Raw genomic sequence first — 12,490 nt, 5'->3', positions numbered from 1 at the left:
CACAGAGTCCTGACCTCAACCCCATAGAACACCTTTGGGATGAATTAGAGCGGAGACTGTGAGCCAGGCCTTCTCATCCGACAGCAGTGCCTGACCTCACAAATGCGCTTCTGGAAGAATGGTCAAACATTCCCATAGACACACTCCTAAACCTTGTGGAAAGCCTTCCCAGAAGAATTAAACTGTTATAGCTGCAAAGGGTGGGCCAACTCAATACTGAACACTACAGACTAAGACTGGAATGCCATTAAAGTTCATGTGCGTGTAAAGGCAGGCGTCCTAATACTTTTGGCAATATAGTGTATACTTATGTTGATTCCATTCACATAAGCGTTTGATTATTTTATCTGCCAAGAGGGCAGTGTACTGTTGCACTTCCCTGACACTAAGCATTTAGATTTCCACAGGGGATGTGGTAACACATCTTAGAGCATATACATTTTCTTATTCAATTTCATTTAGATTTACCTTCAACTAGTACAAGGGCCTGCTTGATTGTATACAAATTGAATATTTTTAGGTTTGACCTCATATTATACGGTTTTGGTAATTCTCAAGGAATATTGTACAAGAAAATTGTATAATGTATGGCCAGCTTTAAATGTAGCCCTGCTGAGCAACACATACTTTTCCTCCACTCCCCTACCTTATCTACTAAGGCACAGAGAGCAGAAGGATATACCTCTTACTTCCAGAGATGCATGGAGAACCGTGTGACAGCATTAAGTCAGTCAATCTGGTAGCTCAAAGCCATCAAAAAAGGTGAATACTTGCTGCTGGGAAGGGTATCTTGAACCTGATGCCATGCGTGGCCAAAACAAAGGTTCACATTAAGCTGCTAAAGAACATTTTAAAAACATTTTAAGCCAACTCTATGCATCAACCAAAAAGGAGAAATTAATTTATCATTACATACAGTTCTATACAATTCTACATGTTCAATGTACAAGGCGGCATTTCCAATGTCTGTTTAGGGAACAACGCTGGTTCTATATTACATTGCTGAATCCACACACAGGAAATCTTTATAGATTTCAGTATCAGGTCTCAGGTGTACAAAATTTTGTCAATTTCCATTTTCATAAATTGCTCCAATGTCTGTTGACCAAAAGTAAGTAAAAGCATTAATGATTTTTTTTTTAAATATAATGTTAAAGCTGTGTATATTTTAGGTTGATTGACTGTTGTGGGGTTCATACAGGGAAAAACAGTTGCACTACTGGCCCTGGAATCAAGGCTTGTGGCTAAACTAGGCACGTTTACTGCCATGTGTGGTAGGGGGAAGGAGTAGATTCAGACTGTGGAAATTAATGGTCATAGAAAATATATCCCTGCTGTGCCAAAGCCAATAAAGCAAATTACATCTTGAAAGTGGCTGTGAATGTTATTTGAAAGGAATACGCTGTCCTAATTTCTGCCCAGTAAGTGACGAGCCAACTGTTACAGAATAAGTTTTGAGAAGGAGGGCATGTTTGCAAGTTGATTTATTCATCACCAGAGAAGTTGGTACAGTTTTTGTACTAACAGCATACATGGTATTTAACAGAGCACACGTAAATTTGCACACGTCATTTCATCAGTACTTTCAACATTCTTCAGTGAATATAAATCCAGTCTGCAATGCCAGTAGGAAGGTGGGACATAAGCTGCAGCTTTATCCAGTAGTAGGTGTCTATAGGGATGTACCGTGTATAGGGGTATTTCGAGCATAACGCATCTGTGATTGCATTGAGAACAGCAGTCATATCTTTCTGACCAGATCCAACAAAAGCTTTCATGCTGGCAACCTGCTGAGAGAAATGAACACTCCCATAATCGGCACGTACAATTTCTGAGGCTTGCTCCCACATCTCTTCTCTACGTCTTTCTACTCCTTCTTTGGTGAATATTCCAGTGGCAGCTATAAAGTTTCCAGGTTCAATAGCAATGACCTTTACCCCCCAATTGTACATCTCTTGTCGTAGACAGTCAGAAAAGGCTTCTACTCCATATTTGGAAATGCAGTAGCTTGACCGGGATTGGCTGCCCATTCTTCCTAACATGCTAGCCATAGATACCACTCGACCTAATAAGGAAACAAAACCAGAATAAGTGTATGTAAGTAGTTTTCAGCAAAAATAAACAATGGTAAGAGTAAAAGTATCCATAGTATCAGGCAATTGTCAGCAGAGCCATTCAGTTTTGGGAAGATGATGCTATTAGACTTCACTAGACTCCAGCTAAATTATCTCAGGGGATATGGCAATCAAGAATGTTGAACATACCATCCCCACTGTGAAACATGGTGGTAGCAGCATCATGTTGTGAGGATGCTTTTCTTCAGCAGGGACAGGGAAGCTGGTCAGAGTTTATGAAAATGGATGGAGCCAAATACAGGGCAATCTTAGAAGAAAACATGTTAAGAGTCTGCAAAAGACTTGAGACCGGGGTGGACGTTCACCTTCCAGCAGGACAACGACCCTAAACATACAGCCAGAGCTACAATGATTAAAGGTTTAGATCAAAGCATATTCATGCGTTAGAATGGCCCAGTCAAAGTCCAGACCTGAATCCAATTGAGAATCTGTGGCAAGACTTGAAAATTACTCTTCACAGACATTCTCCATCCAATCTGACAGAGCTTGAGCTATTTTGCAAAGAATAATGGGCAAAAAAAAATCACTCTCTAGATGTGCAAAGCTGGTAGAGACATCCCCAAAAGACCTGCAGCTGTAATTGCAGCGAAAGGTGGTTCTACAAAGTTTTGACTCAGGGGGGCTGAATACAAATGCACGCCACACTTCTCAGATAATTATTTGTAAAACATTTTGAAAATCATTTTTCATTTTTCTTCTACTTTGTGTTGTTCTATCACATAAAATCCTAATAAAATACATTTACATTTTTGGCTATAACATGACAAAATGTGGAAAATTTCAAGGGGTATGAATACTTTTTCAAGGCACTGTAGTTCATGTAAATCATTCAGGTTACAGGAAAATTGCCTAAAACTGTACATAACAGGCAGAAACTAAAGACAAGTGAAAAAAATAGGTTACTTTCGTGATCAATAGTAAAGATTATAACCTTGTTACCAGTGTGTGTTGGACTGTTATTGATGGACTCCACCATCATCTATAATCATTCTGTTTACAATGTATGACTGTTGGTCCTTAGAAAAGGTTAGGGAACAAGAGGAATATGGACAAGGGCTGTTCTATCACAGAGGATAAAGTTAGCCATGCCGACTAGATTTTATCAAAATTCTAGCTAAGGCTAAAGCTTATATAAAGCAATAGTTTTATAGGAGGGGATGGCGGGTTAGACTCTCCCATTTTAAAGTGTTACTAAACCCCAGACCCTGCATTCACTCGATCTGTTCTCCCACAGTACACACAACATGGAAATACAATTATTTAGTATTTAGTAAACATAAACTGCTAAATATCTTTTCTCATCAACAGTTAGAGCAGTCTTGTGACTTTAGCAGAGCACTGGTTAAAACTTATAGGAGGAGTTTTCTTTCTGCTCTAAGAGGATGTGAAACCTCTGACCCCCTGTCTAGACAGCGCTGATTTGCCCTGTGCTGATCACATGCACCCTTCCAAGAAAAAAAAGAGGAGGGTCAGAGAAGAAAGGATCAAACAGCCTTTTTACACAATGCTGAGGATTAACCCCTTAGGTTCCACAGTGAGTATAACAAGCATGCTTTACTGCATATACAGGGTGATTTTACTGTTGTGGGTTTAATGTTTATTAATGTTTATTAATATTTTATTTTTTTGCAAGAAAAGAAGATAGAGCAATGCCTTTTGCACTGCCCCATGTCTTCATCTGTGAAGTCTTCCAACAAACACCTTGATGGATAACAGGAATAGAACAATTTTCAGCAATAAACTCAGGCGTTTCAGACGAGAAAGATAAATTTGTAAGCTCTTACATGTATAACATCAGCAATGTCAATTTTGGATCTACGGCACATGGGAGAGTCCGTTCTTCCCACGCTGGGCAGCTTATGTGGGGTATAGTATATCCTATGCATATATTTTAATTAATATATTTTATCTCTAAAGGAGAGGGCTTTATTCAGATAGAAGTTAAAGTGCATTTTCCCATAAGTTGTCATCAACTGTGGTTGGTCTTCCTTACTAAGGAGTTGTTCTATTTGTGAAGCTTGCAGGGCTACATTGCACAAACTGAATTTAACCATTTGCCCAGCGTACAGCTTTAACTGTAAAGCTAAGGTCAAAGCAAAAAAAAAAAATGCTTAGAAAACAGGATTTTTAAATCTCCTCTGGAGAGCTCTTCACTAAAACAAAGATTCCCAATAAATGTCAATTTTCTATGTTTTGTCAACAAATATGTGCATGAGGTACCAAGTGTACTGTATGGTTCTATATTTTGCTCAGTAGTGTTCTGTAAGTGGCCTCCTGTGGTACCTTAGTTCCACTGACTTTAGAGATACACCCCAGCAAAAAATGCAACACACGATGCAGACCTATGCCTGGAGTCCCCACATCAAACAATTATTTAAGGATAAATTAATCCTTTAAATCCTGTGACATAAGTGTTTAAAATCTTTTATTGTGGCAAAATTCTATTTTTGTAGATAGTCAGCTTTTGATGAAAGCACATACCCTTTACAATGAAATGTCTTACTCCCACTAGCCTTTTATTTCCAACTGAGTTGATTAAATACAACCTTTTCATTCAACTCACGATAGAATCACTTGATAATTTTGTTGGCTGTACTGCAGAGAGGTTTTCTCAGAAGCAGTTTTATTTTATACCATGCCACACTATGGTGCCTAAAACACATCTTCTAAAATTAAAGCAAGTCATATTATTATGTTGGTGTCAAATAATTCTCAAGAAAGCCACGATATATCAGTGAGAGAGGCTGAAAAAAAAATAAAAGAATAACTGCCATATTCAAATAAATCTTGGAAACCGGAAGATACCAATTTCCTTTCAATACATTTTTATTGAATCTTGTTAAATTTAAATGGTACAGATGCAACCGCTATCATGTATATCATGTATCGATGAAGTAACGAGAAACAGTGTCAGTCAATTGTGGTTGTACATTGGAACATATATCCATTAAAAGAGACAAGTAATTTGTATGTCAAGGGAGAGATAACAGAAACATCAAACATATCATGTCGATACTTCAGTATAAAGGCATAAGAAGAGCTATACACCCATGGCCAAGCAGCCGACAACAGCGAAGAAGATAATGACATTTGAAATGCACAAAGAATATAGTTAAAAAATCTGAAACATCATGAATCATCCCTGTGGAAGAGCCAGTAAAATAATAAAAGAAAAAGGAAAAAAGAGATGAGGAGAAGGAGACCAGAAAGGATGGAGAGGAGAACGTCTAAAGCGCCCGAGTCTGGGTTATAGGGCCACCAGAGTTATAGCGAAGTGAAATTATCTATTGATATGGCTGGATGGACATGCTGGATCCATGAAGTCCATGTTTTAAGAGGGTATCAGAAAGGATGCTAGAGAGTTTTTCATTTACCAGGAAAAAGTCTAGGCGATGAAAGATTTTCTTAAAAGATATGAATTGTTGTTTCCAGACCTTTGCTATACAGCGATACCTCGGTTCACGAACGCTTTTGTTCACGAACAACTCAGTTCGCAAACAGAAGAGTTCACAAAAATTTGCTTCGGTTGGCGAACACCGCTTCAGTTGACGAACATGAGCCGAGGCCATCTTTCCTGCTCTGATATGTTGCCGTGACTTCCTGTAGGCAAGATCGTGGTTACAGACAGACACTGAAAGTGTACTGTGAAGACACTTACAATACTGAGAAGTTTTTTGGTGTGCTTTTTAGCACATACTGTGCAGTGCTGTACATCCCTGTGCACACTTGCTGTAAAGCTTTTTAGCACATACTGTACTGGACATCCAGTATGGCTCCAAAGAAAATTCAGAGCAAGCATGGTGGTAAGAAGAAAGTGCGGAGCAGTAATGAAGGTGACAAGAATGTGCAGAGGAAGCATGTTGTTGAAAAGAAAGTGCAGAGTGGTAATGAAGGTGATCAGAAGGTGCAGAGTGGTAATGAAGGTGACAAGAATTTGCATAGCAAGCATGGTGGAAAAAAAGTGGAGAGCAGTAGTGAAGGCGACAAGAATGTGCAGAGCGGTAATGAAGGTTACAAGAATGTGCAGAGCAGGAATGAAGGTGACAAGAACGTGCAGAGCAGTAATGAAGGTGACAAGAACATGCAGAGCGGTAATGAAGGTGACCAGAACGTGCAGAGCAGTAATGAAGGTGACAAGAATGTGCAGAGGGGTAATGACGGTGACAAGAACGTGCAGAGTGGTATTGAAGGTGACAAGAACGTGCAGAGCGGTAATGAAGGTGACAAGAATGTGCAGAGCGGTAATGAATGTGACCAGAACATGCAGAGTGGTAATGAAGGTGACAAGAATGTGCAGAGCGGTAATGAAGGTGACCAGAATGTGCAGAGCGGTAATGAAGGTGACAAGAATGTGCAGAGCGGTAATGAAGGTGACAAGAACGTGCAGAGCGGTATTGAAGGTGACAAGAAGGTGCAGAGTGGTAATGAAGGTGACACGAATGTGCAGAGCAAGCATGATGGTAAAAAGAAAGTGCAGAGCAAGAATGGTAAGAACAAGGTTGTAAAGAAAATAACCATTGAGTTGAAGAAGGAAATTGTAGAAAAACATGACCGTGGTATTCGTGTGAATGATCTGGCCTCGGAGTACAAGATGGCGAAGTGGACAATCTCGACTATTTTGAAGAAGAAAGCTACCATCAAAGGAGATGATGTGGCAAAAGGAGTAACAATGTTAATCAAGCAGAGGACGCAAGTGCTGGAAGAGGTGGAAAAACTTTTGTTAGTGTGGTTGAATGAGAAACAGCTGACAGGTGATAGTGTTAGTGAAGCTATGATCTGTGAAAAAGCCAGGAAATTGCAAAGTGATTTACTGAAAAAAAACCCTCTACAAGTGCAGCAAGTGAAGAATTTAAAGCCAGTAGAGGGTGGTTTGAAAAATTCCGGCATCCACAGTGTGACAAGACATGGTGAGGCTTCCAGTTCTGACAAGGCTGCTGCAGAAGCCTACCAAAAAAAATGTGCGGAATTCATGAAGGCAGACGGATACGTTACGTTCAACTGTGATGAAACAGGGCTCTTCTGGAAAAAGATGCCGAACAGAACCTATATCAGGAGGAAAAGGCACTGCCGGGGCACAAGCCCATGAAGGAGATCTCCCCAATGTCCTTATGGAGGGGTACTCTCCCTCCAAACAATAACAGCCTCCCACCCACCTTCCTGTCCTCCGCACCAGAAGTCGTCTCAAGCAAGGTTAGTGTTCTCTCTCTTCATACTGTACTTTGTTTCACATTTTTGTGGTTCAAAACCAAAAAAAAAAAAAAGTTCAGAACGGATTAACCTTATTTACATTGAACATTATGAGAAAATTTGATTCAGTTGGTGACCGAATTTGGTTCGTGACAACATCTGTAGAGGTCTGAACAGATTAATCTGATTTACATTGAACCCTATGGGAAAATTTGCCTCGGTTTGCGAATTATGGAACAAATTAAGTTTGTGAACCCAGGTTTCACTGTAGTTTATTTATCCGTCAATAATACGTATGTAGCCAACTTGAATTGGTGTTTTGAAAGGCCTAAGGGTTTCAGGTGAAGGACATGCCATGGATATCTAGGGAAAGGGCAAGCTAATAGTGAATGCAAGAATTTAAGGACTTTTGACCAGAACCGAGAGAGCATAGGGCATGTCCCCCATGTATGTAGGATGTCTCCCGGGGTAGTACAGCCTCAGAAGCAGGTACCAGCGGCAGAAGAGTGGAGGTGCGCTAAATGGGACAGGACCAAGTACCGTCTTGTAACAGTTTTAAAGGCTGATTTTATTAATAGATATTAATAGAGCAGGAGGTAAGGGTTGTCCATGTATGTGACCAACAGCCCATATCTTTGGTGCTTTTAAGGTCCTTTTCCCACCTGGAAACGTAGCTGTGATTATTTGGGAGCTGAAGATTAGTCAATTGTGAGTAAAGGATAGAAATAAGTTTGGGGGGGAAAGGGGCATCCGATGAAAAATGTGTTCCATAGGGAAACCTTTTGGATTCATACTCTTGATACACTGTCCCCTGCTGGCCTCAATGAGGAACTGGATATAGCTACTATATTATACTACATTATAATATAATATATACTTTTTTCCTCTGTCAATGATCATGATCATTGTTTTTGTACTACTCTGTGATTCCCCGTCATAATCATTATTCTTTCTCATATATAATAATTTTTTTCGGCTTTTTTAATTAACTAATGATTCATGTGGGTGGTCCACCCATATGGGTGGCCTCTCTTCCTCTTTTTTCCCCCTTTAGTTTTATTGGTTTACAATTCATATAAAGAATGTATTTAATTTGATTACTCATTTATAAATATGATACACATATTTTTTTTATATGAGTCAGCTGATTTGTACGTTTTGTAACCAATCCAACATTTGCTGGTCTATACATGGGCACACATCTTGCTTGTAAATGGTTTATATACCTGTCTTCATTATTTACTCAACATTTTGACAGGTTGTCACTTGTTATAATTCTTTACTGCTTCCATACCTTTTAAAATGTATATCCATCAGCTATCATTACCACATGTACAGTTATAGAATATTTTAACATTCATTTATATGTCGTATTAAAAAACAATATAATTTTATACCTGTTGGATCACGTATCCATGGTCCAGATCCAATTAATAATTTATTCACATTGCCATAATAGGGAATATCTTTTAGCATTCATCGTGGTTATACGTCTGTGACTTGGATTTTTATCTAATTTGTGTATATCAGGATTTCTTACATTTTACTACTTTTTTCACTCTTAATTAGTTTTTTTTACTAATTATTATTTTTAATTCTCCACCATTTTATTATTTTTTATTTAATGGGGTCAGTTTTTCTTGGTCCTTTCACTGTTTTCCTCCTTTTTATTTAATTTTTCGTTGTATTTATCCAACAGACATCTTTTGGTCCCTCTTTCTCCTTTAAGTCATTAACCATGTTTCCCATTCTGTTCCACACCTCCTTCTTCTTAATATTAGGCTCCTCTTGTGTCTGTGTTCCCCCTATGCTTGAGAAAGGAGCGCACCGGTTCTTGGATCCCGTGCATGCTCAGAAACGTGTCGCATGCTTATGACATCACACGCCATCACTGCTGCTGCGGAGTTCACAGAGACTTGCTAGGCTTCCACATCAGGCTTTCCATGAACACCTCTTCAGCGCTCCCTACTGTCCAGCTGGCATTCTTGCTTACTGTTCCTGAACCCAGCTAGGAGGCGTTGTGCACTTTTAACCCATTATGAGCCTACTTATTACCATCTACATGTGAGTTGTTAAACTCATGTTTACCATTAAAAACGTCTAACAGTCTTCACTCAGAGGCGCTGTGTTTTCCTTCTTGATTACTCCAGAGCCATTACTTCACTCTATCACAGCTTGCCAGTTGTTCCAGACTGCATATTCTCCTGTCAGCTCCTGACCCCACATTTATCTAAGAGACTATGTGGACTGCTCATTCCATGCGTCTGCCACCCTCTTGTAGTCAGGAACAAGTGAACACATTGAAGTCTGTGGAAACCCACCAATGGAAGGCGCTGGGGGCCTTGAGTCCAGGAGGAAACAAAGGGTTGCCTAAGAGGGGGAGAAGTGGTAAATGAGGGGATATTAGGTCACTAGAGTATTTAGTGGGGTCCCATATGCGTAACAAGTGGGCCATTAGAGGGCTGATGGTGGTGGGCCTAGATCTTGGAGGGAGCCATAAAAGTGAGCTAGGAGAAACCTGATAGGAAGAGAGTGCTTCCAAACTGATTGGAAGATACCAACTTGCCTCTCTGAATATTGAAGGGATTAGCCCCTAAGTTTGATATCCCACCATCTTGTCTCTCTGAGCCAAAGTCCTTCCATCTTAAGAATCAGTATCCATTTTAAGTCAGTATTTTAAAAGAATTGACTTTCTTGTCTTAAACGGTAATTTGTCAGGAGTTAGGAAGTTCCTCTTTTTTGTCCAGGTGCAACTTCCCCTTTTTCCTTAGCTAGCCTAAGACTGAAAGTCTGCGGTGAGCTACATCCTGTTGAAAGAGTATTAATAATTCTAAGCCAACGGTAAAAAGGAACTGTCTGCTTTCTGAGGTGTCCAAAAGTTCAAGGCTTGACGTATATACTAATAATTAACATATATGCCAACTGATTGGGCATGACTGACGTATGTAATATTCTAATTGGTTAAATGCATACCTGTCAATTGATTGGTTCTTATATTTCTATGCTTTGTTTTAAGTTTCATATATAAGTTTAAACACGGAAGAATAAATTCAGTTCATTCTGAGATACTACCTTGTGTTTGTCGGTCATTTCCTTTGTGTCTCAAGTGAACTCCAGATCTGAGGGTAATTGTTGGTCAATGCCAGGAGGCTGACGGAAGTCAGTGCAAGAAGGGAACGAGATTCAATTCCTTTCAATTGGGGGCTCGTCCGGGATGAGATAATCACCCTTTTTTGGTAAGTAAGATTTTTTGTCATTCTGCCAAATAGTCTCTTGCCGGAAAGGCTCTGATTGAAATCTCATGCCCTTAGGTAAGCACTGGGCTTCGCGTCTTAAGACGTCCGTGGCCAGGCGCAAAAAAGTGCTGTGGGGAGCACAAAGGTCTTTTGGAAAAGACTAGAGGCAGTTTTGGGAACTGCACAATCTCTTATGAGAAGAGATTGAAAAAGAGTTTCTCTGAGAAGAAACCAGGAAAAGCCCGGGGTTGACCACTATTGCCCTGCAAACCTTTGCTTTTCTTCCTATCGCATAGAAGTATAAGATAATTTGTTTGTGTGACACAAGTGCCCAGTTGGTAAGTGTATGGGCCAGCGGTCACTGAAGGTATTGTCAATTTCCGTGTGACATGCCCCACCCCACCCAGATAAGCCTTATTGGTTGATGATCTGGGTGAGGTGATTGCGTGGTAACGCCGAGTTGGGTGCCTATATAAATGTTTTGTTTAAATTGTGTTGTAAGCTAGAAAGGATTGGCAGAATATTATTAGAAAGTATTGTACACCCAGGTTATAATCTTCACTTTTATCAGTCACTAGAGAAAGACTAGAGAAAGTATCTTAGGTCCAGGCATTTTTATAGGATAAATTGTCATTACAGCCTATAGGACAGATTTGTGATACAGATATATTCAAGTGTAAGATATGGGGAGAAGTCAGAGTAGGAATAAGCCCCCTCTCCCAAAAGTTGGTGAAGCGTGTATAGATTATGTAGCCCGTATCTGTGGGACAGATTATTCTTTAATTCACCCCTGGGTAGATAGATTAGCAGAATGGAGTGAAGTAATGGGCAGTGTGGATCCATTTCCCTATAGTGGTGACAATGATATTTTTCATATGGATATGGTTAGGGGACTCTGTCTGGGAGAAAAACAGTCATTCCCATGGTACGAAGGAGACCCCATGTGGGACCCAAGGTATATGGCCAGGGGTGGACAGAATTGGGTGACGTTTGCTCCGCTTTGGTTTTATAGGAAAAATAAGCGGCAAAAGAAGGCCGAGGTGAGGAATGATGATGCAGCGAAAATACATTCATTAGAGTCAGAAATAGACAGATCCACACACCCTCTCATGTTACTCCCTCCACCGTACGGTTATCCCACCCTTACAGAGGAAATTGTTGATTTCCTAACCAACCATTATGTAGTCCAAAATCCCATTCCCACTGCACCTCCCACATCACCAGTATTAATATCTGCACAGACACACCAAATAACTAGTGCAGTTCAGATTTCTGCCACACAGCCTTCTACAGTTCAAGCTCCCGAGGATTCTCGGAGTGTAGTTCAAACTCCTGCCACACATGAAGCCGCAGGGAGAATTGTTCTCACTCCAATTACTGAGGAGGATTTATTTTTTGAAGAATCCTCTGGTTCAGGTTCCCTGGTATTAAGGGAGAGTGATAGTCTGGATGTAACAGACATCCCGAGTTCACCACCTGAATCAGTATGTGGAGAAGATTCGCTGAAAAAGTGGAAAACTCTAAAACTCTCTATAAGAACAGGTGGGAAACCCACCGACATTTTTAAAGCACCACCTTTTTCAGTTTTTTGTTTTGCTGCTAGAGCATTTATTCAAAATCATACCCAATTGTCCAGTTGATTTGTTCTCTTGGGAAAGCTTAGTGTTAATCTAAAACTCTGGGAAAGGAGGTATTGTAGCTTAATCTGCCGGGATACCAACTGTCCCTGTTATGACAGTGTTTATTGAAATATGACCCTTCACTCTCTGCTGGAACAATATAAAGTTTGAGCAGAAAGTTCCTTGGATGTGGGATTCATTTCCTGCATTCCAATACAAGGCCACACTGTGTTTCATAGATAAGGCCCTTTTGTTTAAAATACAGGAGGTAAGAATAGTGTCCGTGGTGGAGCATTTGTTTCAAGGCAAGAAT

General features: G+C 40.0%; 1 protein-coding gene across 1 annotated transcript in view; it reads right to left on the bottom strand.

Annotated features, from left to right (window-relative positions):
- Nucleotides 1-1,467: 1,467 nt before the first annotated feature.
- LOC149463384 (D-beta-hydroxybutyrate dehydrogenase, mitochondrial-like) overlaps nt 1,468-12,490 on the bottom strand; it is a 43,417-nt gene continuing 32,394 nt past the window's right edge. The window contains exon 5 of the mRNA XM_089675635.1: nt 1,468-2,065. Coding sequence (XP_089531761.1) covers nt 1,596-2,065 — 470 coding nt within the window. The 3' untranslated portion in view covers nt 1,468-1,595. The remainder of the gene's footprint in view (nt 2,066-12,490) is intronic.

Source organism: Staurois parvus, unplaced genomic scaffold (genome assembly GCF_062004578.1).
Source record: "Staurois parvus isolate SC_StPar_1 unplaced genomic scaffold, SC_StPar_1.0 ptg000155l, whole genome shotgun sequence".
NCBI classification, from domain to species: Eukaryota; Metazoa; Chordata; class Amphibia; order Anura; family Ranidae; genus Staurois; species Staurois parvus.
Note: the sequence above shows the minus strand (reverse complement) of the source record. Positions and strands in the feature narration are given on the sequence as shown.